This window comes from Herpailurus yagouaroundi, unplaced genomic scaffold (assembly GCF_014898765.1).
Source record: "Herpailurus yagouaroundi ecotype Mexico unplaced genomic scaffold, PumYag 185, whole genome shotgun sequence".
Classification (NCBI taxonomy): Eukaryota; Metazoa; Chordata; class Mammalia; order Carnivora; family Felidae; genus Herpailurus; species Herpailurus yagouaroundi.
Genome location: NW_024412416.1, coordinates 6,634,517 through 6,659,308, shown reverse-complemented (window position 1 = coordinate 6,659,308; position 24,792 = coordinate 6,634,517). Strand labels below are relative to the sequence as shown.

The 24,792-nt window shown below is 46.2% G+C and overlaps 1 protein-coding gene across 3 annotated transcripts in view; it reads left to right on the top strand.

Moving 5' to 3' along the window:
- ABHD2 (abhydrolase domain containing 2, acylglycerol lipase) overlaps positions 1-24,792 on the top strand; it is a 109,325-nt gene that overhangs the window by 43,609 nt on the left and 40,924 nt on the right. For all 3 annotated transcript variants that reach the window (XM_040493692.1, XM_040493689.1, XM_040493690.1), the window contains exons 4-5: positions 20,327-20,502; positions 23,438-23,605. In XM_040493692.1, the coding sequence (XP_040349626.1) occupies positions 20,327-20,502; positions 23,438-23,605 (344 nt within the window). The remainder of the gene's footprint in view (positions 1-20,326; positions 20,503-23,437; positions 23,606-24,792) is intronic.

Genomic DNA, 24,792 nt, shown 5'->3' with positions numbered 1-24,792 from the left:
CCTAAAATCCAAGTAGTAGTAGTTCCGGAAAGAGACTAGAGAAAGTGGAGGGGAAGAAGTTACCAGAGAAAGATCCCCTGGCTGTCCCATGAGCGTAGGGCCTGAAACTCCAGATTGAAAGAGCTTCCGAAAATCTAGCCCAGGGAGGGAAAAAGACCCCGTGGAGGCTCTTGCTGGAGTTTTGGAACACTGGTGACAAAGCTAGACCTCGGAACTTGCAGAGGGTAAGGAGAGAGATGGTGCTCGAGGATCGGGCCTCAGAATGACCCAGATGCCGACAGAAGACCAGAAGCTGGACGACAGTGGAGGGAGGCCTTCAAAATCCCGAGGTAAAAATGGTTTCTAACTTAGAATTCTATACCAGCCAAACTCAATCTAGCGTGAGGGCAAAATAAAGGCATTTTCAGACCTGGAGAGTTGCTCTCAGAAAAGGTGTCTTTTGGAGCACCTGGGGGGCTCAGTCCGTTAAGCCTCCAGCTGCAGCTCAGGTCATGATCTCTTGGTCCGTGAGTACGAGCCCCGCGTCGGGCTCTGTGTTGACAGCTCAGAGCCTGGAGCCTGCTTCAGATTCTGTGTCTCCCTCTCTCTGACCCTCCCCTGCTTGCACACTCTCTCTCTCTCAAAAATAAAAATAAACATTAAAAAAAAAGAAAAGGTGTCTTTCTCTTCTTCAAGTCACTTTTTCTCAAGAAGCTACTGGAAGCCAGCCTCTCCCAAAGGAAGGAAACCAAGGAAGAGTGGCCTTGGGGCCCGGGATGCAGGAGGGAGCTGAGGGGTCCTTGCAGGAGGGAGCCGAGGGGTGTCTCCAGGAGAAAGTGAAACCAGTGATTGCCTGATGTCTTTGTGCAGAGACCTAATGTCCCTCAGAATTTGGAAATAGGCTGGCGGTCGATGCTCTAAGCTACTGAGGAAATGACAAAAGTGATAACCTGGGGAACATAAGGAACTTCACCAAAAGGATATGTGAGTTGTGACTGATTTACATCATCATATGAACACTGAAAATTAATGTAACCAAAGGTGTTGCTGTACCAAGGTTGAAAGAACGAGGGAGGGGACGGTGCGTGTTTTAGGGGCGGTGTATTAGAGCTGACGGTCTCCACAGCAGGGAATTCGGTAGGCCACCAGGAAGCGCGTGCAAAAGCCAGCCCACCAGGCACGGCATCCAGAAGTATGGAGGCACGTATGGGGTGACAGGGACCCTAAAGGACTTGAAAATAGCGGTCTCTCCGAAGCAGGAATTGGGAGTGGAGAAGGGTGAGGAGTCATCTTGTTGGAATATGGACACGTATGTTGACTGAAATGAAGAAAGTAATCTAGAAAGGAAAAAATGGAATATGGGAAGATGTTCCACCAGCACCGCTTATGGTGGTAGACATTGGGCACAGATGTGCCCCACGCTAGAGACAGCAATAGTGTAACGCAGGGGAGAGAACATGGCGGTCAGGTCAGACACGCGCTGGGGGTCAAAGGCAGGGTCTGCTGCTTACCAGCTCTTTGGACACTTGGTTTTCTGGTCTATAAACAAAGGGCATTTCCCAACAGTAAGAGTTGCTGTAGAGGGTAAATCAGATTACGTAACGCACCCATACAAGGTGCTACGTAAATGTTTACTCCCTACATTGTAGCTACTAAACGGGATAGAATTTTGTGCAGCCATCTAGAACTTAATATAATAACTATGGATATGGGGGAAAAAAGGACAAAATTATATACTTATATGTTACTATTTAACGAGGTAAATACTCTAAATTCAAATAAATACAGATATAAAGGAAACAAAAATGAAGTCCTTTTGTAAGGGTTGTGAGGATATGGATGAATTTCAAACTTCTTATTTCTTCTAGCTGTTTCAACTTGATACGAAATGAAATCAGAAGGACTCTGAACATACACTCCATCCTTCATGGTTTTGAAAGCCAGGTGTAGTTCATTGCCAATAATAAGTATAAGCAGTGGCACCAGCCGCTCGCTGCCTTTCGCATTTGTCCTTCACGGGTAAAGAGAGAGAGAGAGAGACTTTGCTTTAGCAGAACTTTCTAGAACGTGCTTATCTGTATGGTTTTGCGGTGCTCTGTCTTGTTGTGTGGACAAGAATGAAGGGTCGGTGCCTGGGCGGTGGTGCCTCTTCACAAGGGTGGAGTTGCTGACTCTTTGAGGAACTGTTTTCCTGCGTTCTCATGCCCGAGGAGAGGGCAGCCATTTTGGCAGAGCAACCCCACAGTCGTCAACAGTGGCTTCTTTCAGCTTTTTGGAACTGTGTTCCTCTCCTTGAAAGCTCCAGGGCAGCTGTATCATTTCCTTCCTCTCACTTTCAGCTCAGGGCTCACCTTGCTCAAGAAGCAGCGGCTGTTTCCCAGAAGTTCTCTCCACCAATAGAGCCTGTGACCTTGCTCTCTCTTTCCTCCAGTGTTGTCCTTGCTGTCCTTAGGCTCCCCCATGTATCCGAGTGCATTTATCATGGTTACACGTTCCCAGTTTCTTGATTTTTTTTCACACAAAACCAGCACTTACACACACATGCACGCTCACATATTGCTTTTCCTTTTATTGCACGGAGCCGCGTACCGTATACTCTGTGCACCTCGCTCTTCTTCGTGAAATATCACCGAGAGATGTTGCCACAGGAGTGTAGGAATCGCCTCCATCGCGCGCGTGGTATTCCAGAATGGAGACGCCTGTGTTTCATCCCTCTGCTGATGGAGGTTTCATTTGTTTCTAACCTACTTTCACAATGCCATAACACGTCATTTTGCATTGACGGATGCGCACCTGTCCGTGGAGGAAAAACTGGAAATGGAATCGCTGGGTCGGAGGGGAATGTGCATGGAAAACGTTGGCCAGTGCCCTCAGCCCGTCCGCGCCAGCCCCGAGGGAGAGTGTCTCTTCCCCCCATACCTTGCCAACAGAAGGGGGTCTCCTACTTTTTTATACTTGCCCATCTGGTAGGCAAAAAGTATTTTCCTACTGTGATTTTTTATTTGTATTTCCCCTTATGAAAGAGGCTGTGCGTCTTTTTTACATTTAAGAACCATTTTTCTTTCCCTCTCTATTAACTGCCCGTTGGTAGCCACTGCCCATTTTCTGACAGTCGTTGGTCTTTTTCCTGATCACCTCGGAGAGTTTTGTATGTACTGGGGATATTAGCCCTTTGTGATATGCGATGCAAATATTTATTCTCAGTTTGTCATTTGTCTCTCACTTTGCCCATGGTGGTATTTGCCATGCAAAGTTTTTAAAAAAAAAATATGTTTGCAGAGTTAAATCTTTTGATTGTTTCTTTTGGCTTCTGGGATTTCTGTTTTTCTTAGAAAGGTCTTCATTGTACGATATATATATCTTTTAATTCCACACTTTTTTCTAGCACACGTATCATGCCATTTTCTACTTTGAAATAAACTTTCTCTGGAATTTATCCTGGCACGAAGTGTGGCTCCAACTTAAATTTTTGTCAATGGCTTCCCTTTACTCAACACTGTTTATTGAACAAGCCATCTTTACCCCATTTACTGAAATGTCACCTTTTTCTCCAACTAAATTTCTCGGATATATTTAGGTATATTTCCAGTCTGTTCCATTCTGTCGATAATCCTGAATGTATATATACCTTTAGCAGATTTATAGTTTTTAAATGTTTTTTATTATAGGCATTGGGGGTGGTGCTAACTCCCCCTCACTTACACTTCTTTTCATAATTTCCTTAGTAATTATAGCTGGTTCAGTTTCCCGTATGAACTTTAGAATGCTCGTTTGATTTCAAATATGAAAAAAAAAAATTTTTTTTTTACTGTGACTCTGTTAAATTTATAGAAAACTGAGGGAGATTTAGCATGCTTGTAGTGCTGCGTTTTCCAATGCAAGTTTTTTTGTTCCACTCTCTAAAGCCCTAAAGCGCATTATAAAATTTTCTTCTTAACCTTCTCATGGTCGTGATCTCCCTGGGAACAGGAACAGAGTAAAGTTTTGAATGTGGGTTAGCAGTAATGACGTATATAGTTACTGACAGAAGCATATTTTTTATTAAATATTTTAAGAACACATCTTTTTCTTTCTTTCTTTTTTTTTGCTATTTGTATTTTACTTTTTTTTTCTTTTTTTTTTTTTTTAATTTTTTTTTCAACGTTTATGCATTTTTGGGACAGAGAGAGACAGAGCATGAACGGGGGAGGGGCAGAGACAGAGGGAGACACAGAATCGGAAACAGGCTCCAGGCTCCGAGCCATCAGCCCAGAGCCTGACGCGGGGCTCGAACTCACAGACGGCGAGATCGTGACCTGGCTGAAGTCGGACGCTTATCCGACTGCGCCACCCAGGCGCCCCTGTATTTTACTTTTTAGTTTTTCTTTTTTGTGTGTGTGATTTATTGTCAAGTTAGCTAACATACAGTGTATACGGTGTGCTCTTGGCTTCCGACGTAGATTCCTGTGATTCATCACTTACCTACAACACCCAGTGCTCCTCCAACAAGTTGCCCATCCCCCGTTTTCCCCGTCCCCCATCCCCTACCACCCTCAGTTTATTCTCTGTATTTAAACATCTCTTATGGTTTGCCTCCCTCTCTGTTTGTAACCTTTTTTTTTTCTTTCCCTTCCCTCATGGTCTTCTGTTAAGTTTTCAACTTCCACATATGAGTGAAAACATACGATGTCTGTCTTTCTCTGACCGACTTATTTCAATTAACATAATACCCTCCAGCTCCATCCACATTGTTGTAAATGGCATGGTTTCATTACTTTTCATTGCCAAGTAGTATTCCATTGTGTATATATACACCACATCTTCTTTATCCATTCATCATCTGATGGACATTTGGGCTCTTTCCATAATTTGGCTATTGTTGAGAGTGCTGCTATAACCGTTGGGGTACCTGTGTCCCTATGCATCAGCACTCCTGTATCCTTTGGATAAATCCCTAGTAGTGCTATTGCTGGGTTGTAGGGTAGTTCTATTTTTAATTTTTTGAGGAACCTCCACACTGTTTTCCAGAGTGGCTGCACCAGTTTGCATTCCCACCAACAGTGCACGAGGGTTCCCCTTTCTCCACATCCTCGCCAACATCTGTTGTTTCCTGAGTTGTTAATTTTAGCTACTCTGACCGGTGTGAGGTGGTATCTCATTGTGGTTTTGATTTGCATTTTCCTGATGATGAGTGATGTTGAGCATCTTTTCACTTGTCTGTTAGCCATCTGGATGTCTTCTTTGGAAAAATGTCTATTCTGTCTTCTGCCCATTTCTTCACTGGGTTATTTGTTTTTCGGGTGTTGAGTTTGGTAAGTTCTTTATAGATTTTAGATTCTAACCATTTATTTGATATGTCATTTGCAAATATCTTCTCCCATTCTGCTGGCTGCCATTTAGTTTTGTTGATTGTTTCCTTTGCTGTGCAGAAGATTTTTATCTTGATGAAGTCCCAATAGTTCATTTTTGCTTTTGTTTCCCTTGCCTCTGGAGACGTGTCAAGTAAGAAGTTGCTGGGGCTGAGGTCAAAGAGGTTGTTGCCTGTTTTCTCTTCTAGGATTTTGATGGTTTCCCAGCTCACATTTGGGTCTTTCATCCATTTTGAATTTATTTTGGTGTTTTAAGAAAGTGGTCCAGGTTCATTCTTCTGCATGTTGCTGTCCATTTCTCCCAGCATCATTTGCCAAAGAGACTGTCTCTTTTAGAATTAGGTATTCTTTCCTACTTTGTCAAAGATTATTTGCCCATACATTTGTGGGTCCAGTTCTGGGTTCTCTATTCTATTCCATTGGTCTATGTGTCTGTTTTTGTGCCAATACCATGCTGTCTTGATGATTACAGCTTTGTAGTACAACAGGCTAAAGTCCGGGATTGTGATGCTTCCCGCTGTAGTTTTCTTTTTCAACATTACTTTGGCTATCTGGGGTCTTTCGTGGTTCCATGCAAATTTAGGATTGTTCCAGCTCTGAGAAGAATGCGGGATTGCATTGAATGTGTAGATGGCTTTGAAGAACCCACCTTTTTCTAACGTTGTGGCTTGCCATTTTGTGAATTATTTTCTGCACATGAAGGAAAAGCAAGGCATGAGCTTGATGTTGCCATGTCAGCATCTTAATTCTTAGAAGTCGTCTCTTGATTAAGGCATTCCTGGAGAGCATTCCAGGTAGATCATCCAAGACCTTCACATTTAGGTATTCTAGGTCCCCCATGAGGAATAGTAGCAAATCCAATGTGACTTTTCAGCTCCCGTCTTCCCTCTTGCCCAGACCTGGCACAGATTTTGAGGTGGCCTCGGGCTGAGACGCAGACCAAAGGCAACCCTGGATCGGGCAAAGAGCAGCCGGTTGACATCTGTGTGAGTGACAGGGGAGGGGGGTCAGGGGAGACAGGGACAAAACAGAGGTAGGTGTCCAGTGTGCTGGGCATCAGCACACGCCCTGTTTGGTCAGCACCAGCAGGTTTCCCAAATCCCTAATTTAGCAATAGGGAGGGTGAGGCTGGGAGGAGTGGGCTCTGGGCAAAGGGTAGATGAGCCGAGCGAGTCTACAATACAGTCTCCTACCTGGGTAACTAATATGTGACTGGCTCTCGGCAGGACAGGCTCTTTCATGGGTGACACTTGGCAGGTGGAACCCTGCAGCCTCTTAATAAGCTACAAGCCCCCTGAAAGCAGCGTCAAGACCAGGTCCAGATGCACAGGAAAGAGGGTTGCGCTTTCCTCTGCGTAGGGAGGGGTGTGACCGGTCCGAAAAGCTATTTGCGGAGCAGAGAGAAAATGGGATCAGATACGTTTAACGTGTGAATACAATCCTGAGGGTTTCTAACTGGTTTTCCTTGAACTTGAAAATTGAGTTTATTTTTCCTTGAAGCAAAAGAGCGGGGTTTGTTTTTAAGCAGTTTTATCGTGACTTCTTTACCTGTTCTAACATTCGTGTCTTATAGCTCGCACAGGATAGAGGATGGGTCATAGATGTGCCACCTCGGCCTGGTGGCCTCTGTCCCATGTTTAGAAACCAGTCACAGGAACAGAATTTGATTTCTCTCGTTTCCTCAGGCCACTTTTGGTCACTTCGGGCAGAAACAGAATATATCTCTGCGCTGGAATTTTCCTGTGCATAATCCTGAAATCCAGGAATAGAACATCTAGCAACGACGGCGAAAATGTAATGTGCGACAGCTGTGAAGAAGTATTTGCCCGGTGGGGGAAAACGCTGTGCGCAAAGCAGATTTCTGATGAGCTTATTAATGGGTGTTTGGGAAGCTGAATCTGCCACTTGCCACTCTGAGATGAAAGTCCCGAAGCAAATGATGAAGTCCTTTCCCTGCCTCCCCAGCAGCACTGGTGTGATGTCGTGCGGGGTCCGCCCCACGGCTGGAGAAGGCTGACGCCCAGTGGGGTGGGCTCACATCGGCTAGGTTGGATGAGGGGAGAGAGTCCACAGGGGGAACCACAGGGGTCCGTAGTAGGAGGAGCAGGAGTCCTGAGTTCAGGGCCTGTGGAGGGGAAGCTCTGGAAGGTCAGGATCCAGGGTAAGTGCCTGTAAATGTTCCCCTGACCTCGAAAGGGCCCTATAGCTTCCCTGCTTCCTCACCATACACACACACACACACACACACACACACACACACACACATACACACACACACACACGTGCTCACGTGCACACCTGCACATATGCGTGTGTGTGCACACGTGCACACCACACGCACAATGACCTGGAGCTCAGTTTTCTGACTTCTGGAGCTGCCACAAAGCTTTGCCCCCTGTGTGCACCCCCTCTACCCCCCTCCCACTGACGCTCATCCTAATTAATTTAGCCTTCCTCATTAACAGAGGATAAAAATGCTTCCCCAAATCAGACACCTCTTGCCTTTCCACAGCACCTTCAGCCTCTCTCCTGCGTCTCATTACTTTTGGGGAGACCCTGCCCTCGTCCTAGAGATATTCAAATGTGAATTCAAATGAATCACCCTCCAGATGATTAATCTGCCCAAAAGAACTTCGCTGACATTAAGAAGTCGGCTACAGTTGTGAACCACATGTGAAATCAAAGAAATGGTTTTTTGTTTCATGTATGTGAAGAAAACCAAAGTGGAGTTCTAACAACTTCAATTCTCAGTTGGGAGAAACATGATTTAATATAACGTGCGGACAGATGATCAGACAGGAAAAAAACAGGCACAAAGATGTTTGTTATTTTAATCTGTGTTTGAGGGAGTTGATGCGTCTTGACTGTGCCACAGTAGGAAAAGCTCTGAACTGAAGCCAGACGCTTGTCCTCTCAGCCTGACGTTGCTAAATGAGGCAAGTCAAGGCTCTGTTTTTCTCATCTGTAAAACAGGGGCGATACCATCACTCAGAGCTGTTGTACGGACTAAATGAGAGACAGTCCAGTCCTTGACACAGAGGTCGGATGCTCAGAACGTCCCTGCTCTCTGAGGACTTCACGCTCCCTGTCTTAACTCAGACCGCTATAACAAAATGCCGTAAAATTGGTGGCTTAGACGACAGGTATTTATTTTTCACTGTTGTTGGAGGCTGGAAAGTCCAAGATGAGGTGTCAGCAGATCCAGTTCCTGGTGAGAGCCGTCTTCCTGGCTTGTAGATGGCCACCTTCTCTCTGTGGCCTCACTTGGTGAAACGGGAGAGCTGTGGTCTCTCCCCCTCTTCTTATAGGAACACCAGTCTCACCTTGGGGCTCTCCCCTCATGACCTCATCTAAACTCACTCACCTCCCAAAGGCCCCACCTCCACGTACCATCACAATGGGGGGGGTCAGGGCTTCAACACATGAATGTTGAAGGGACACAGACGTTCGGTCCTTAACACTCCCCATCACGCACTGGGTTAAACTGGCACTTCTCAGCCATGTGACTAAGCTTCCCCATAAGATCACCCCCTTCTGCCTTTCTGACCCCAGTTTCCAGTCCCCTCCATGACGGTAGTTGTCTGTCCTCGTGTGCTTTCACCCCCAGACTGTGAACCCTCCGTGAGCAGATTAGGCTTGCTAATCTCTGAATTTTATTGACTCAATATATAAGAACCAAAAGAAAACAGAGGCCGAGGCAGGCTGTCCGAGAACAGGTCTTTGGTTTGGTCCCAGATGCCAGCTGCTTGCTCCAGGAGGCATCTCTGGTCCCTGTTGTCACTTGCAAATCAGATCTCTTGTTCAGAATAAAGGTCATCTTTCTGCTCCCTGGACAAATATTTTTCTTGAAATGGAAATGTTTTTTTTTTTTTTTTTACACCTGAATGTGTGCTTGGAGCAGAGAGGAGGGCCTCGTGAGATGGGCATTCTCTGGAGATTGAGGAAAGGTCCTGAGCCCATGTCTCCTAAACGGCCCCAGCACCTGACTCGCTTTCTGGCTGCTGGTTGGCACAAAGCCAGCCAAGGACACTATCAGCCACTTGAAAGTGAGGTTTGCAGGACATTGTCACTCCTGAAGTGACACTGAAGTGTCCCTTTGGTTTGGGCTTGCGGAAGGAGAGGGAACCGTGAGGGGCAGAGTGTAAAATGGCGGACCCGTGTCTGTAGAGTGAGCGGCCTGCTCAGGGGACAAGGTCGGGGCCTGTGGACTTGGGAGGCTTCCAGTCAAGTGCTGCGTTCACAAATGCTAACATGTAAAGTTACAAACCCTTGAGAAGAGGGCCACTCATTTTGTCAGATGACCTTTTAAACCTCGACAGTAAGTTCTAGATGCATAGCCAAGGTGGGGTGGCCGTGGGGGCCCCAGGAAATCCTGCAGATAGATTGCCGTGTATTGGGAGCTCCTTCTGCCCAGTACCTTTGAGTTTTGGCGGGGTGTGAATTAAAGAGGAATTCCTTGCTGCTTTTTTTTTTTAATGTTACAATATTTAACTATTACCTGATGCTCTTTCTAGCAGAGTTCTATCACGTGTCCACCGAACATACGCATTTTCAACTGTGTGCATGGGAAAGGAGAGAACCACGCACGTGCACACACGCTCGTATGCACACACACGTGTGCACGCGCACACCCATACACACAGGTGCGTGCACACACGCACTGTCGCGCTCGACTCCTTCCGCGCTGGCCGCTCGGCACTTCCCCGCTCGGGAAGCAAGTGCAAGTCCCCGCGGGCCCTGTGACTCTGTGCAGGAGGCAGCATCGGCCGTGCTTGTTTGCTTCACGGCACAACCCTAACCTCAGGGCCCCGGTGCTGCCTGCGCTTCGTGCAGCCCCAGCCACCCACCGGCACTGGAAGAGCACCGCCGGGCCCCGCTCGCTGAGGCAGCGTGTTCCTTCCTCAGGCATGTTCGGGGGTATTTGCCTCTAGTGGGAAGTTTCACCCTTTACCTTGAGGACCAGGCCGTGGGTGAGACGTGACCACACCACACTGCCGTGGAGGAAGGGGTCGCTCCCGAATGGTCCGCCCTGACGATCGTTGTCTTGAACTTGCCAGAGCCCTGGAATTTGGTCTGCGTGTTTGTCCTTTCTCCTGTTTGCTGTCAGCTTCTGGCCTGGAGGCCCTTACGAACTGTTTCTCAATAAGCAGATTTATATCAGGAATAAATACCAGGGCTCGCCGTGTTGTTGAAAAACCCCTGGTTGGCAGTAGCTTTAGAAATGGGCAACACCTTGGGGCGCCTGGATGGCTCAACCAATTGAGCGTCCAACTTTGGCTTGGGTCGTGATCTCACAGTCCATGAGTTTGAGCCCCGCGCCGGGCTCTGTGCTGACAGCTCCGAGCCTGGACCCTGCTCTGGATTCTATGTCTCCTCTCTGCCCCTCCCCTGCTCATGATCTCTCTCTCTCTCTCTCTCAAAAATAAACAAACATTAAAAAAAGTGTCCATAATGGGCAACATCAGAATATGCATATGTTAATTTGATATATTTTTAAAGGTAGAGGCTGGCTGTTGACTATTTAAGATATGTGAAGTCCCATTTATGTTGGTTCTAGATAAGCCCAATATTTTTTTTGTTTATTTTTGAGAGAGAAAGCGTGCGTGCTTGAGTGGGGGAGAGGCAGAGAGAGGGAGACAGAGAATCCGAAGCGGGGCTCGAACTCACAAACCGTGAGATTGTGACCTGAGCCAAAATCAGATGCTTAACTGGCTGAGCCTGTCAGCGGCCTGCCCACCCACCCCTCCACAGACCCTGAGTGGCCCCAGCATTATGGGTCTTTTCCCCTACCTACTTCGGTATTGCCTTCCAGCCGGTATCGTCTCCTTTGTTGGTTCCGAGTCTCTTGCCTTTCTTGGCCCAGGAAGGAGGAACGTGCCGGAGTAGAGTGTGAGCTGGGTTCTAGCCACCTGCACTGCCATAGGAGGAGTCAGGAGGGGCAGAACCCAGGGACATTTAAAATACAAGCATTTTCATCCAAGTGATGCTAACATTAAATCATCCTAGAGAATACTTTCTGAAACAAATTCTACTGACCCAGTGTGATTCCATGATGATTTTTTAACGCAAGACAGTTCAATCTTATCTTCATCAGGTTTGTTTTCCATTTAAATTTTACCACGAAGCTTAGAAGCAGTTTCTTGTCCACATTATGTGTCACTGACTATAGCTTCTGCTGTAGCAAGTTTTCTCATGGCTGTTATTCCCACCAAGTCCAATTCTCTAGGTTAAGTTTTGCAAGTCTAAATGCTTTTATAAAAACTGGATTCTTGTGTCAATTTTTAGACAGTCCCATAGTATACCGCGTGCAGTTTGACTGTTGCCAACTTTATTCTGCTTCAAGCCTTTCCACCGACAATAGCCATTGTAGGAATGAATGAGACTGAGTGTATGTATTTATTTCTCAACTAATTCATTTTTAGAATCGTGATAAATAGGGGCGCCTGGGTGGCGCAGTCGGTTAAGCGTCCGACTTCAGCCAGGTCACGATCTCGCGGTCCATGAGTTCGAGCCCCGCGTCGGGCTCTGGGCTGATGGCTCAGAGCCTAGAGCCTGTTTCCGATTCTGTGTCTCCCTCTCTCTCTTCCCCTCCCCCGTTCATGCTCTGTCTCTCTCTGTCCCAAAAATATATAAACGTTGAAAAAAAAATTTTTTTTAAATAAATAAATAAAATCGTGATAAATGTTAAACGTAGAGATGGAAGTAGAGACAGAGTGGAAAGAAATGGCCTGCAGTCAAAAGAGTAGGTTTAATATCACTAAGATGCTGTAACAATGAAAAAAAAAAAAAAACAGTAAAAACAAGTGTTTTGGTGACAATGTGGAAAGATTGGAACTATCATGTGTTTCTGGCAGGAGTGTAAAATTGTGCAGCTACTATGGAAAATAGTTTGGAGGTTCCACAAAAAGTTAAGCATAGAATTACCATATGACCCGGAAATTCTGATCCTAGATATATACCCAAAAGAACTGAAAACAGGTATTCAAACAAATACTTGTATGCAGATGTCCACAGCAGCCCTGTTCACAGTTTCCACCTTTCACCAAAAGGTGGAAACAACCCAATGTCCATCAACCAATACATGGATAAAGAAAATGTGGTAGGTATGTGCATATAATGAAATATTATTCAGCCATAGAAAGGAATACAGTACTGATACATGCTACAACATGGATGAACCTTGAAAACTTTGTGCCAAGTGAAAAATCACAAGACAAGAAGTCACATATTCAATGATTCCATTTATAGAAAATATCCCGAATATAGAATTCCATAGAAACTGGAAGCAGATTAGTGGTTTCCGGGGGTAGAAGGGAGGGGAGAATGGGGAGTGACTGCTTAACACACACGAAGTTTCCTTTTGGAGCAAAGAAATGTTCATCACCATAGAGAGGTGATAAGTATACAATACTGTGAATGTACTAAATGCCATGGAATTGTACACTTTAAAGTGGTTCATTTCAGGGGCGCCTGGGTAACTTCATTGGTTAAGCGTCTGACTCTTGATTTCAGCTCAGGTTATGATTTCACAGTCAGGGGATTGAGGCCTATGGCAGGGCTGCTTTAGATTCTCTCTCTCTCTCTCTCTCTCTCTCTCTCTCTCTCTCTCTCTCCCCCCCTTCCTCCCTCCCTTCCTCTCTCTCCCTTTCTCTCTCTCCCTCCCTCCCTTCCTCTCTCTCTTCTTCTGCCTCTCTTCTGCTTGTGGGCATGCGCTCTCTCTAAAATAAAAATTTTTAAAGGTTAATTTCATGTTATGTGAATGTTACCTTCAAAAAAAAAAAACAGTGGGGCAATGTGGTGAGTTGCAAAAAGTGTGCTCCTTTAAGACCGGTAAAGATTGACCAGTAAAAACTCTCCTTGTCTAGATTTCTCCTTTAAAGAAAACAGCACACACTCATATGTGATAAACTTTGCTTTCAGAAAGATGGGTGTGTGATAAAAAATACCACTCGAGCCAAGTAGGTTGCCTGTTTGTGATCCACACTGTGTTATAGGTGAGGCAGATGCTTCAAAGTAAATACATTTGAGAATTACGGGAAATGCTGAGTTGGGACCAAGGTTGGGAACAAAGACAGAAAGAAGAGACTTTGGAAGAACTAGTTGGGAACATGATGGTTTGAAGAGGGTTGTGGGGTATCAAGGGCACTAACGAAGCCACTTGAAGCAAAGACAAGTCGAGCCCAAAACCTTGTTGGGAGCATTTGTCCCTTTCTGGCTGCCCAGCACCATTCTTCCCCCCCAAGGGCATTTTGGGCAAGTCCTTCTCTCCCATTATGTGCAGATAATAAATCAAGATGCGCTGCTCCCCCCTCCAGAATTCCCTTCTTCTGGACACCCCACTCGTGGGGCATTGGCTCCTGGGGTGCTGCTGTATAAAGAGCACATACATCGAGTAGCCCCAGTTTCTTTCCTGGAAGCTGGTCCTCCAGCCTCTTGTCCATTTGGTGAGCACCCCAGCATAGTCCCTTCTTAAGTTAGTCGGAGTTGGATTGTGTCATTTTAACCAAAGCATCTTGTCTGAAACAAAAGTAACATTAGAACCAAAGAGTAGGGCGCCTGGGTGGCGCAGTCGGTTAAGCGTCCGACTTCAGCTCGGGTCACGATCTCGCGGTCCGTGAGTTCGAGCCCCGTGTCAGGCTCTGGGCTGACGGCTCAGAGCCTGGAGCCTGTTTCCGATTCTGTGTCTCCCTCTCTCTCTGCCCCTCCCCCGTTCATGCTCTGTCTCTCTCTGTCCCAAAAATAAATAAAAACGTTGAAAAAAAAAAAAAAAGAACCAAAGAGTAACTGCTAATGAGCATCTAGGTCACCGGATGGGACCTGCCGGAAGTAGGGGTCCAGGGCCCAGTCTCGGATGTCGTATGTATGCCAGGCCTCTACCAGTTTGCTAGAGAGCTGCTGGGGAGAATCAGAGGGCCTGACAGCTAAGTCTGGGTTCAATTGCTATAAAGTAGTTTGATGTACAACCAAGGAACCCACGTCCCCATGGAAAGAATCGATTGGTCACCCGCAGATTGAGGGCAAGGATAAGCATTAGTCAACTTTTTTCCGGCTCTTTTGTAAACAGCCCGGCAACCATCTGTCCTTGCTGATGTGAACTCCGTCCATCCGAAGGCAGCGTGTGTTTGTCTGGAGGGATGTGGGTGGGAGGGAGATCTAGATTCTCCCTTACGGCCTTTCCCATTGGGCACTAGCCAGGTGTTGCTTATAAATTGATGCAGAAGATAAGGACATGCTGGCCTCTATATTTCGTTGTGGTCTAGCTTCTTTCTTAGTAACAAGCATTTATTAACCACTGGCCACAGCACTTTGGACAAACAACCGTATGTGTTAGTACTGAGATGCAGCTTTCAGGGAGTTAGGAGTGAAACATGCCCAGATGCTAACTCTAAGAATAGCTTTTTTAAAAATGTAGAAATTAAAAAAAAAAAAAAAAAAAAGAGATGTATGCAAATTCGTGTAGTAAAAACTGAGCATTGGAACGTGAAGCAAGCTATGAAGTTTTACTGTAGGACATAAATACTTGAACAATATACGGATACTGCATGTTTTTTAATGGGACCAGTAAAAACTGTAAACGTGTCAGTTTTACCCAAGGTAATATAGGAGTTTGGTGTGTTTCCAATTAGAAATTCCAAGTTTGTCATGAAACAGGCTAATCCTGTAATTCATCTGGAAAATAAAATGGCAAAAATCTGCCAAGAGAATTTTAAAAAAGACAAGTGAAGGGGGGGCCTGCACTGTTACTGCTCGAAATAGTCCTTAAAGCTATGTTCATTAAGGCAGAGTCATATTGGCATAAGAATAGACAAATAGATAGGGGCGCCTGGGTGGCTCAGTCGGTTGAGCGTCCGACTTCAGCTCAGATCATGATCTCACACTCCGTGAGTTCAAGCCCCGCGTCGGGCTCTGTGCTGGCAGCTCAGAGCCTGGAGCCTGCTTTGGATTCTGTCTCCCTCTCTCTGCCCCTCCCCCGCTCATGCTGTGTCTCTTTTTGTCTCTCAGAAATAAACATTAAAAAAAATTTTTTTAACTGTAGGCATAATAAAAGGAAATATTGGGAAATGTATTTAAAATTGGGTGCTAGAATAGCTCTTTTTAAAACAAAATGCAAAACACAAAGGTTTTAACAGAAAAACCTAACAAATCGGGGCACCTGGCTATCTCAGTCGGAGGAACATGTGACTCTTGATTTCAGGGATATGGGTTTGAGCCCCACGTAAGGTGTAGAGATTACTTTAAAGACAAAAATCTGGGGTGTCTGGGTGGCTCAGTCGGTTGAGCGTCCGACTTCGGCTCGGGTCATGATCTCCCAGTTGACGAGTTCGAGCCCCGCATCGGGCTCTGTGCTGACAGCTCGGAGCCTGGAGCCTGCTTGGGATTCTGTGTCTCTTTCTCCCTCTGCCCCTCCCCCGCTCATGCTCTGTCTCTCTCTCTGTCTCAAAAATAAATAAACGTTAAAAAAAAAATTTTTTAAACAAAAATCTTAGGCGCATCGGAGGGGCTTAGTCAGTTAAGCACTGACTCTTGACCTCAGGGTTGTGAGTTCAATCCCTATGTTGAACTTCAGGCTGGGTGTGGAGCCTACGTTAAAAAAAAAAAAAAAAGAAACCTAACAAATTTAACCACAAAATATGAAAGTTATGTAAGATGAGTGATAAAATTGAAATATACTATAAATTGGGAGAAAGCGTTTGCAACATAAAATAGAAAGTGACGTGCAGGGGTGACAAGAACAGTACCTATGAATGGATTGGAAAAAGATAAAAATGTAACAGAAAAATGAACAAAGGGTACAATTTACGTAAGAGAGATGTGAATGACTAATAAACATATGGATCAGGAAAATGCAAATTTAGATAAGAAACTAGTTTTCCATAGATTGGATCAGCCTTAAGAAACACAAGTTGAAGTTAAATACCCATTTTTTTTTGCCCATCAGGGTGGCCCAAATGTCAAAGATTGACAAAGCTAGTTATTGATGAGGGTGAGGGAGAGAGGCACTTGCGTGCATAATGGTTGGAAATGAGAAATTGGTCCATCTGTTTTGGTCCATCTGTTTGGTACGGTGCTGCCCTGAGCTTTAAACGCACACAGCACTCAGTTCTGTGTCGCATCTTCTAGACGCCCTCAGTGTTGCCTCTACTCACTGGGTATTCGAGCCCTGGCTCCTTTACAACATGGCGCCAGGCTTCCAAGGAGGTGAAAGCAGAAACTGCCAGGCTTCTCCTTGAAGGGCCAGCCCCAGCCCTGCACAGCAGCCGTTCTACCACGTTCTACCAGCCTAAACTAGTCCTAGGCCAGCCCAGACTCCTGGAGGGGGCGCCCCAATGGGAAGAGTGGCTCAAGGGCCTGGGGATAGGTGGGGTCATTGGCTGCTATATTCTCAGATTCACCATCACAAAGGTAGTTAGAATAAAGCAGATTCCTCCTTGTACACTTCAGCAGTCTCTTAAGTGCTTGCTTATGTGTTTATGTGACTTTCAAAATAGTCTGTTGTTTTGGTCCACATTTCCTGCTTGACCGAAACCACATAACTAGTTATACCCATTCCAGGTTTTCGGTTTTTTGTGGGTTTTTTTTTTTTTTTTTTCATTTTCTCATGTGATCTGTGGATGACTTCTATAAACAGAGGAGAACACACAGCAAAACTTAGCTGTCTAAACGTCCGATTTTGTAAACTCCAGGGTTGTGTTATTGTGAAGTTAATTAAAAACAGTGTTTTATCAGTAGATGCTATGGTGGTGGAATTAAAGATTGTGAAACGTCTACTGTGCACAACTGACCTTACGCTGAAGTGAGAAAGTCCCGAGTGATCCCGAGGCGGTCACTTATTCTCACGCACACGCGTGCACATACGCACGTATACACACATGCACACCTTCAGGATTTTCTCCCAGCCTGGTCTGAGAATGCTGCCAGATGGCCTGGGAAGGGGACAGTCACCAAGCACCACCCCTGCTGCAGTCCAACTGCCATAATTATGGTGCATATCATTTTTTAAGTACATCTGTTTCTTCTCAGATTCACTAAGTGGGTCTGTACTCTATTCATTCAGCAGCCCTTCCAAATGCTTAGTGTATGAAGCACCCTGGGGACGATGGGCACAACGATTTCTAAGCCTGGCTCCCGCAGGTGGTGGGGAGGAATGTGCCAGTAAAGAGCCCTGGTATCAGTCGAGCCTCCTGGACGCCAGGACAGAGCTCTGCTCAGGGTGCTTCGCCAGGAGGCACAGAGAAGGGCAGCTCCCCCAGCGACCTGATTGGAAGTGAGTCTTGAAAAACAAATAGTAGGGGCGCCTGGGTGGCTCAGTCGGTTGAGCATCTGACTTCAGCTCAGGTCATGATCTCACAGTCTGTAAGTTCGAGCCCCGTGTCAGGCTCTGTGCTGACAGCTCAGAACCTGGAGCCTGCTTTGGATGCTGTGTCTTCCTCTCTCTCTGCCCCTCCCCTGCTCATGCTCTGTCTCTCTGTCTCAAAAATAAATAAAAACATTAAAAGAAAATTAAAAAAGAAAAGAAAAACAAATCGTAGCTGGTGAGGAAAGCAACGGGTGTGCAAGGAGAAAAGGAGCGTATTCCAGGCACAAGAAACAGCTTGGCATTTGGGATGAAAATAGCTCAGCACGAGCTCTGCCTCTTTGGAGTGGAGCCGGGCCCGTGGCTCGGGTTTATCGGAACTTACACTGAAAGGCGTAAGCAGGCAGGCACGGCGGGCCTCCTAGGCCAAGTTAGGACCCACGCAGTAGACGGGGCTGGCCAGGTTTACATATTTTGTTTTCCCTCCTCCGCTGGCAGGTGGATGCTGGAGTAAGTGGGGACGGGAGTAGAGGCTGGAGGCCACCTCAGAGAGGTAACGTGATCTTGAATCAGGAGCACGGCATCAGGATGACCGCCCGTGTCATCATTATGTGGGCCATCTGTGAACAGCCAAGAGAAAATTTTATCTTATTCTTTTTGTCATGTGCTGGGATTATACTATATTCTAAACCAGATCAGAAGATAGGTATGTGAAATGTAACCCATTCTTCTGACCCGTTAACCTCGCACAATTCTATTTTAAATTTGTATTATAAACTAAGTTTTCTTTGAACTTTCCTCTGGGAGCGACCAGGAATTTGGTTTCTTGGATCACTCCTCTCCCCCCCATGTAGAACTTATTGTTCAAGTAGGTCGTCTTGAAACCCTTTATAAATTGCGTATCTAAATCTCGTGTCATGCTGAGTTGTCCAGTTGACGTTGTTTTTATAAGCTTGCTTTTCGTTGCTGTCATAATCCACTCATCTCTTATAAATGCTTCTGTCTGCTTTCCAAATGCCGTAGCCTCTGCACTAAGATTTGCACCTGTGGTGTCATGCTGGCAAATGGCTTCATGTCCTTAGGTCTTAAAATACTCTTTCCTCCCCACCCTCCCAGAGGAAGCACGTGTGGGAACTGGCTTGCGCAGGGTGATAGCGTCGCCTCTCTTAAATTTCTGACTTAACGAATTACAAAACAGAAAAAGCAAATCTGGTTTAATTTAAGGAGGGCCTTTAGGATCACCTGGTGTGATAGAAAAGCTAGGCATGAATTGGGAAATAGTTTCAGGCAAACCCTTAGTAAACTGCTCACCACTGTGAGATCAGACAGAGATGAAGAATGGACGTTATTACCGTGTTTTCTGTTCTGTGATTCTATATAGAACACAAATCCTGGCCAAGCACCATGCCTGGGCTCAAAGCCGTGAAGGAGAAACCAGGGGCAGCTTCGGTAAACGGAACCATCCTTAGGCTGTGGTTGTGAATCATTTCTTAGTTGTAACCGGGAGCACCTTGCTTTCCTGGTAATTAACTAGCGTGTGATTTTTGCATTTACTCCCAGGGACCAGAGTCACTGCGTGTTTTCACGAAGGACAGTTGTTAGGGTGGCGTCATGACTTAGGCTGATAAGCCTTCATCCTTCATTTAACCCAATACTTACACTGCTCTGCCCTTCCAGCACGTTCTCCAGGGCACACAGTGCCCCCGACAACGCGCGCACGAGACACCTATAGGCTCTTAGGAAAGCTTGCAGCCCTTCCCAGTGTAACAGAGAGCAGCAGTTTGGCTGGTGGGGTGACCACCAGTAGCTGTGGCCTGTCTTATTAGGGGAAGGCAAAGAAGTGAACATTAGTGAGTGTAGGCAGTGTGCATTCGTGTGCCTTAGTCCCTGGGCCCGTTTGAGAATGAGGCTAACCCTGTCAAGTAGCATGTGTTCAAAATGTATTACTTATTTTCTTTTTAACGTGCATTAGAGAAATAACCCATATTGAATTACTTAACACTGTAAATTTGAAATCCTGTCTACGTAAGCATGTCCTGGTGATTCCTAGAGCTAATCTGATGCAGGATGTATTAATAAATGGGCAAAAGAGGTAAATCGTGGCAAGGATATAAGGTAAAGAAAGTCTTAGGGGGGGTGCCTGGGTGCCTCGGTTGAGTGTCTGACTTCAGCTCAGGTCATGATCTCACAGTCCATAAGTCTGTGCCGATGCTCAGAGCCTGGAGCCTGCTTCGGATTTTGTGTCTCCCTCTCTCTCTGCCCCTCTGTTCGCACTCTGTCTCTCTCTCTAAAAATAAAAACATTTTTAAAAATTTTTTAAAAGAAAGAAAAAAGAAAATCTTGGGGCACCTGGGTGGCTCAGTCAGTTAAGCGGCCGACTTTGGCACAGGTCATGATCTCACAGTTCATGGGTTCGAGCCCCACGTTGGGCTCTGTGCTGACAGCTCGGAGCCTGCAGTCTGCTTCAGATTCTGTGTCTCCCTCTCTCTCTGTTCCTCCCCCGCTCATGCTCTGTCTCTCTCCGTCTCAAAAACAAATAAAACATAAAAAAAAAAAAACTTTTAAAGAAGGTCTCATGTATCCTTAGTATAGAGAATTTGTCTGGAAAAAAACTTAAATAGGTTGAAAGACCTGCTCAAAAATTTCTCCACGCATCGTTCAAGGAATGTGGGGATAATTGACCTCTCCTCTCCTTCTTTCTTAGATACATCCCACCGTTGATCTGGGGGAAAAGTGGACACATCCAAACAGCCTTGTATGGGAAGATGGGAAGGGTGAGGTCGCCACACCCGTATGGGCACCGGAAGTTCATCACCATGTCCGACGGAGCCACTTCGACCTTCGACCTCTTTGAGCCCTTGGCTGAGCACTGTGTTGGAGGTGAGCTAGCGTGGGTCTGTGATTGGGCCGTCACACTGGCCAGTGAGGGAGCGCGGTGGAGATCCTCAGGCCAGCAAGTCACCGTCACACCTGGGGGCTGCTAGGAAGTCCCCTGAGGTCCATCACTTCGGAGCGACCGCAGGGATTAGCTCTGTCTCATGCTTGCAACTCACCGCGCAGGGCCCGTCAGAGAACATTGTTGAGTAGTTTGTGAATCCGCTTGCGAAATACAGAAGCTGGGTGTAAGGGGTCGAGGGAGAACTTGGAGCCCAGGCCCCCCAGGACCATGCCTCTGGTCTGATGACAGCAATAAAAGCTAGACTCTTCTAAGTGCTTTAAATATCCGGGAATCTCGCTTAACCCTGGCAACAAGGTTGGTACCTTGTTATCCTTACTTTATGGATGAGGAAACTGAGGCTCAGAGATGCAGTACAGGCTGGTCTTATTTGTTGGCTACTGGCACACAGTACAGGCTCTCAGGTGCCCTCTGCTTAGCTTTCCATGGACAAAAAGCCACACTGAGGTCCATTTGTGCGAGGGTGTGGGATACCCGTCTGTCAGAAGCCGCTCCGACTGCCACTGCTGCTAGAATTTGGCATCGCTCGGTCCAGCCCCCCGAGTAGGGACCCATCGGAAAGGGTCCACGGTGAGGACTCATGTTAGCATGGTGGCTTCCTTTGACGGCTGCTCCTCCCGGGAGAGAGTTCTTTTGAGTTCTGAAGTACACAAGGCACCTAGTGTTTTCTAGGAGCTCGGTGACTATTTGTGAGTAAATCGCAGTAAACGTGTTAAAGCGCTCAGTTATTCGTAGTAACCGGAACCGCTGACTAGACAGCGACGAAGCTTTAGTTTACGTTCCCTTTGTCTGGAATACTCATCCCCAGACCTCCCTCCCCGTGGCCGCCTCCTTCTTGTCATTCAGGTCTCACCTCAGATGTCCCCTCCCCAGGGGGACGGCCCCCACCTCCCCTCGCTGGTGTTTCCTTCCCGTGTAAATCCACCACACCTTCCTGCTTTAGTTCTCCGCGGCACCTGCCACTCTGTGACCTTATGGGGTCCGAGCCCCGAGCGGCAGCCTCCCACTCAGCAGTCCCAGAAGGAGTGAATAAATGAATGGGTTAGGAGTCCCCATTGTGTTTACACATCTCATAGCTCATCGTTCAAATATCTGTTTCTCCGCCTTACCATCAAATGCTTTTTTCTCTTGCTTCTAATGCTCTCGCTCCTACCAGTAAAGCACAAAATTTGATTTCACCACTCTGTTCTTCCTCCCAGGACCAACACGGAAAATTGAAAAGGGGCAACCTTTGATGTTTTGTTTACTCCTTCCTGTGTATCACCCCCCGTCCCCAGAAGGGGACGGATGAAGGTGGTTCCGTACGTGTGTCCAAGAGATGCTCTAGGAAATAGCAGCTCTTTTTTTTTTTTTTTTCTTTTCCATGATTTTTTTTTTCCTGGCTACAAAAGGGATAAAAACTCATTTTGGAAAATTTAGATAACAGGAATATTTTAAAAAGAAAATAAGCACCACCTAGAATCCCACCGCCCAGAGTTCTGTTGTTGGCATTGTGTTTCCTTCCAGTTCAAATGCATTGTTTTTCCAAAGTCTGAACGATTATCCATTATGTTATATGTTTCTCCTGTCATTCAAAGCCTAAAAGTCTTCAAAACCATGATCTGAACGATTAATATTCTACAATATGGTCATGCCACCGTTTAATGATTCATCCACTGTGGAGTTCACAGTTTTCCTACTGTACGTAATTCTATGGTGAGCACCCTTAACCATAAAATTTGAGGTAAGAGTCCGAGAGCTGGAGCTGCTAGGTCATGTCTGTAAAGTTCTGCACGTTCAAGAAGATTTTAAGAGTTGTTTTTATCTTAACTTTTGGAAGGGACATTTATGATCAGACTTGATACCCTAGATACCACTTTCCTTTTAAAGGAAATCTATGCAAAAATTTTCTTAAAAATGAAGGAAGACTGTGTATTCATGTTTTCAAGTGGGTAATTCATGCTTATGATAGAAGATCCAAAAGGTACCTGTAAGATACACAGAGAAAGTATAAGTCTCTCTTCCACCCCTGTACCCCCCGCCCCAGGGCCCTCCGCAGTGGTACCCACTGTTAGGTTTCTTACGTATGACTCCAGAGCTAGTGGATACATTTATAAACATAGATGTCTTTGTTTCCTCCACACAAACGGCAGCGTTATCATCACCGTTTTCTGCGCCTTGCTTTTTTTCCACTTAATATGCGTTGGGGAGCTTGCCCTATCAGTATATGTAAAGATGTCTCTCATCATTTTTAAGGGCTACATAACATTTCATCACTTGGATATGCAACAATTTATTCAACCAGACCCCTGTTTCTGGGCATTTAGGTTGTGTTCAATCTTTTGCCATTATCCCCGATACGGTATGGATCTTGTTTTCCCAACGTACAGGTGTATCTGTAGGATAAACACCTGGAAGTAAAATTCCTTGGTCAGAGAAGTCTGTGCGGATACTGCTTTTTACTTTTCTATTCATTCATTCCACCATTCATGCAGGCTTTCAGACAGAAATTGAGAGTGAGATTTGGGAACTTGTACAGCAATGTGGCAGACAAACTTTTTATCTGTCGAATCTAATAATAAGAAATGGAGATTTAAATTTTTTTTCATTTTGTCTTTCCGGTGATTGATTTGTATCCTCGTTTTCAAAAGTATCTGTCCACGGTCGGAAATTTTAAAAACTGACCCTTCGGCATAAATAGTGTGAGAAGCACTGGTGTAGACAACTCCAGCTCGAAGGGAAGGCTAGTCTTCCCAGAGAAGTGCGTGAAATTCAACGCGAAGCTCCCTCCTGCTGTTTTCTCAGTCAGGGATGTGTAGTGGTGGCCATTTATCCTCACCGTTTACTGGATGTGTCGGGCTCTCTTTCTTCACCCTGTAGATGACATTACCATGGTCATCTGCCCTGGAATCGCCAATCACAGCGAGAAGCAGTACATCCGCACCTTTGTCGACTACGCGCAGAAAAATGGCTACCGGTGCGCCGTGCTCAACCACCTGGGCGCCTTGCCCAACATTGAGCTGACGTCACCACGCATGTTCACCTACGGTAAGTACGGGCACGGCCAACTGGAGGCCCCCTTACTGCTGTTCGCACTCCGAGTGTGCCGTTAACTGGTTAACTAGCTTTACCTTGCTAAGTGCAGAATTTATGCCCATCTGCGAGCGGCAGTGGGGCACATGGTGATAAGGCTTGGACTGGGCATTCACGATGCCACGCTTCACATCAGCCTCTCAGATGGGCACCGTAGCCACCCCCATCTCATCCTGCCTCCTAGAGACAGAGAACGAAACTCACAGGGGAAGGTTTTGCCCCAGGTCCCCTGCTGGCCAGTGTCAGAGCCGGGCCAGGAGCCAGATGGCCAATGCCCTTGCCCACGGTGACATCCTCACGCTCGTTCCTCAGGACTCTGGTGACTGGCGTCCCAGGGCTGCGGTAGGGCACACGCACGACCGTGAGAAGGGAATCTGGCACACCGACAACTCATGGGATCCCAAGGTCCTTGAAGACAGGAACTGGTTCTCACACTCAGACAAATGCTTCTGGCCTTTGGTTGAAGTCTTGCATTAGCCAAGGTTCTGTCTTCCGGACTGCCCCGGTTCTTGATTCTTATTTGAGTCTCCCTTCATGTTGTAGATGTACACATAAATAATAAACATAGAGTATAGGGGTTCCTGGATGGCTCCGTCAGTTAAACGTCCCACTCTTGGTTTCAGCTCAGGTCGTGATCTCATGGTTTCATGAGTTCCAGCCCCACGTCGGGCTCTGCGCTGGCAGCGTGGAGCCTGCTTGGGATTCTCTACCCCTCCCCCACTTGCACTGTCTCAAAACAAATAAATAAACTTAAAGAAAAATTTTTTAAACTAAAAAAAAAAAAAACCACAAAGTATGTGTTTGAGTATGTGCAAACGGGGTTGTTTATACCCAAATAAATTATTGTGTGTTTTAATGGGAAACAATTGAAAATTGCATCTATAATCTCACCATAACTGGGGCACCTGGATGGCTCAGCTGGTTAAGTGTCCAACTTCAGCTCAGGTCACGATCTCACTGTTCATGAGTTCGAGCCCCACAGGGGGCTCGCTGCTGTCTGCGCAGAACCTGCTTCAGATCCTCTGTCCCCCTCTCTCTCTGCGCCTCCCTCCCTTGTACTCTCTCTCTCAAAATTAAACATTAAAAAAGAATAATGATATGGGGCGCCTGGGTGGCGCAGTCGGTTAAGCGTCCGACTTGGG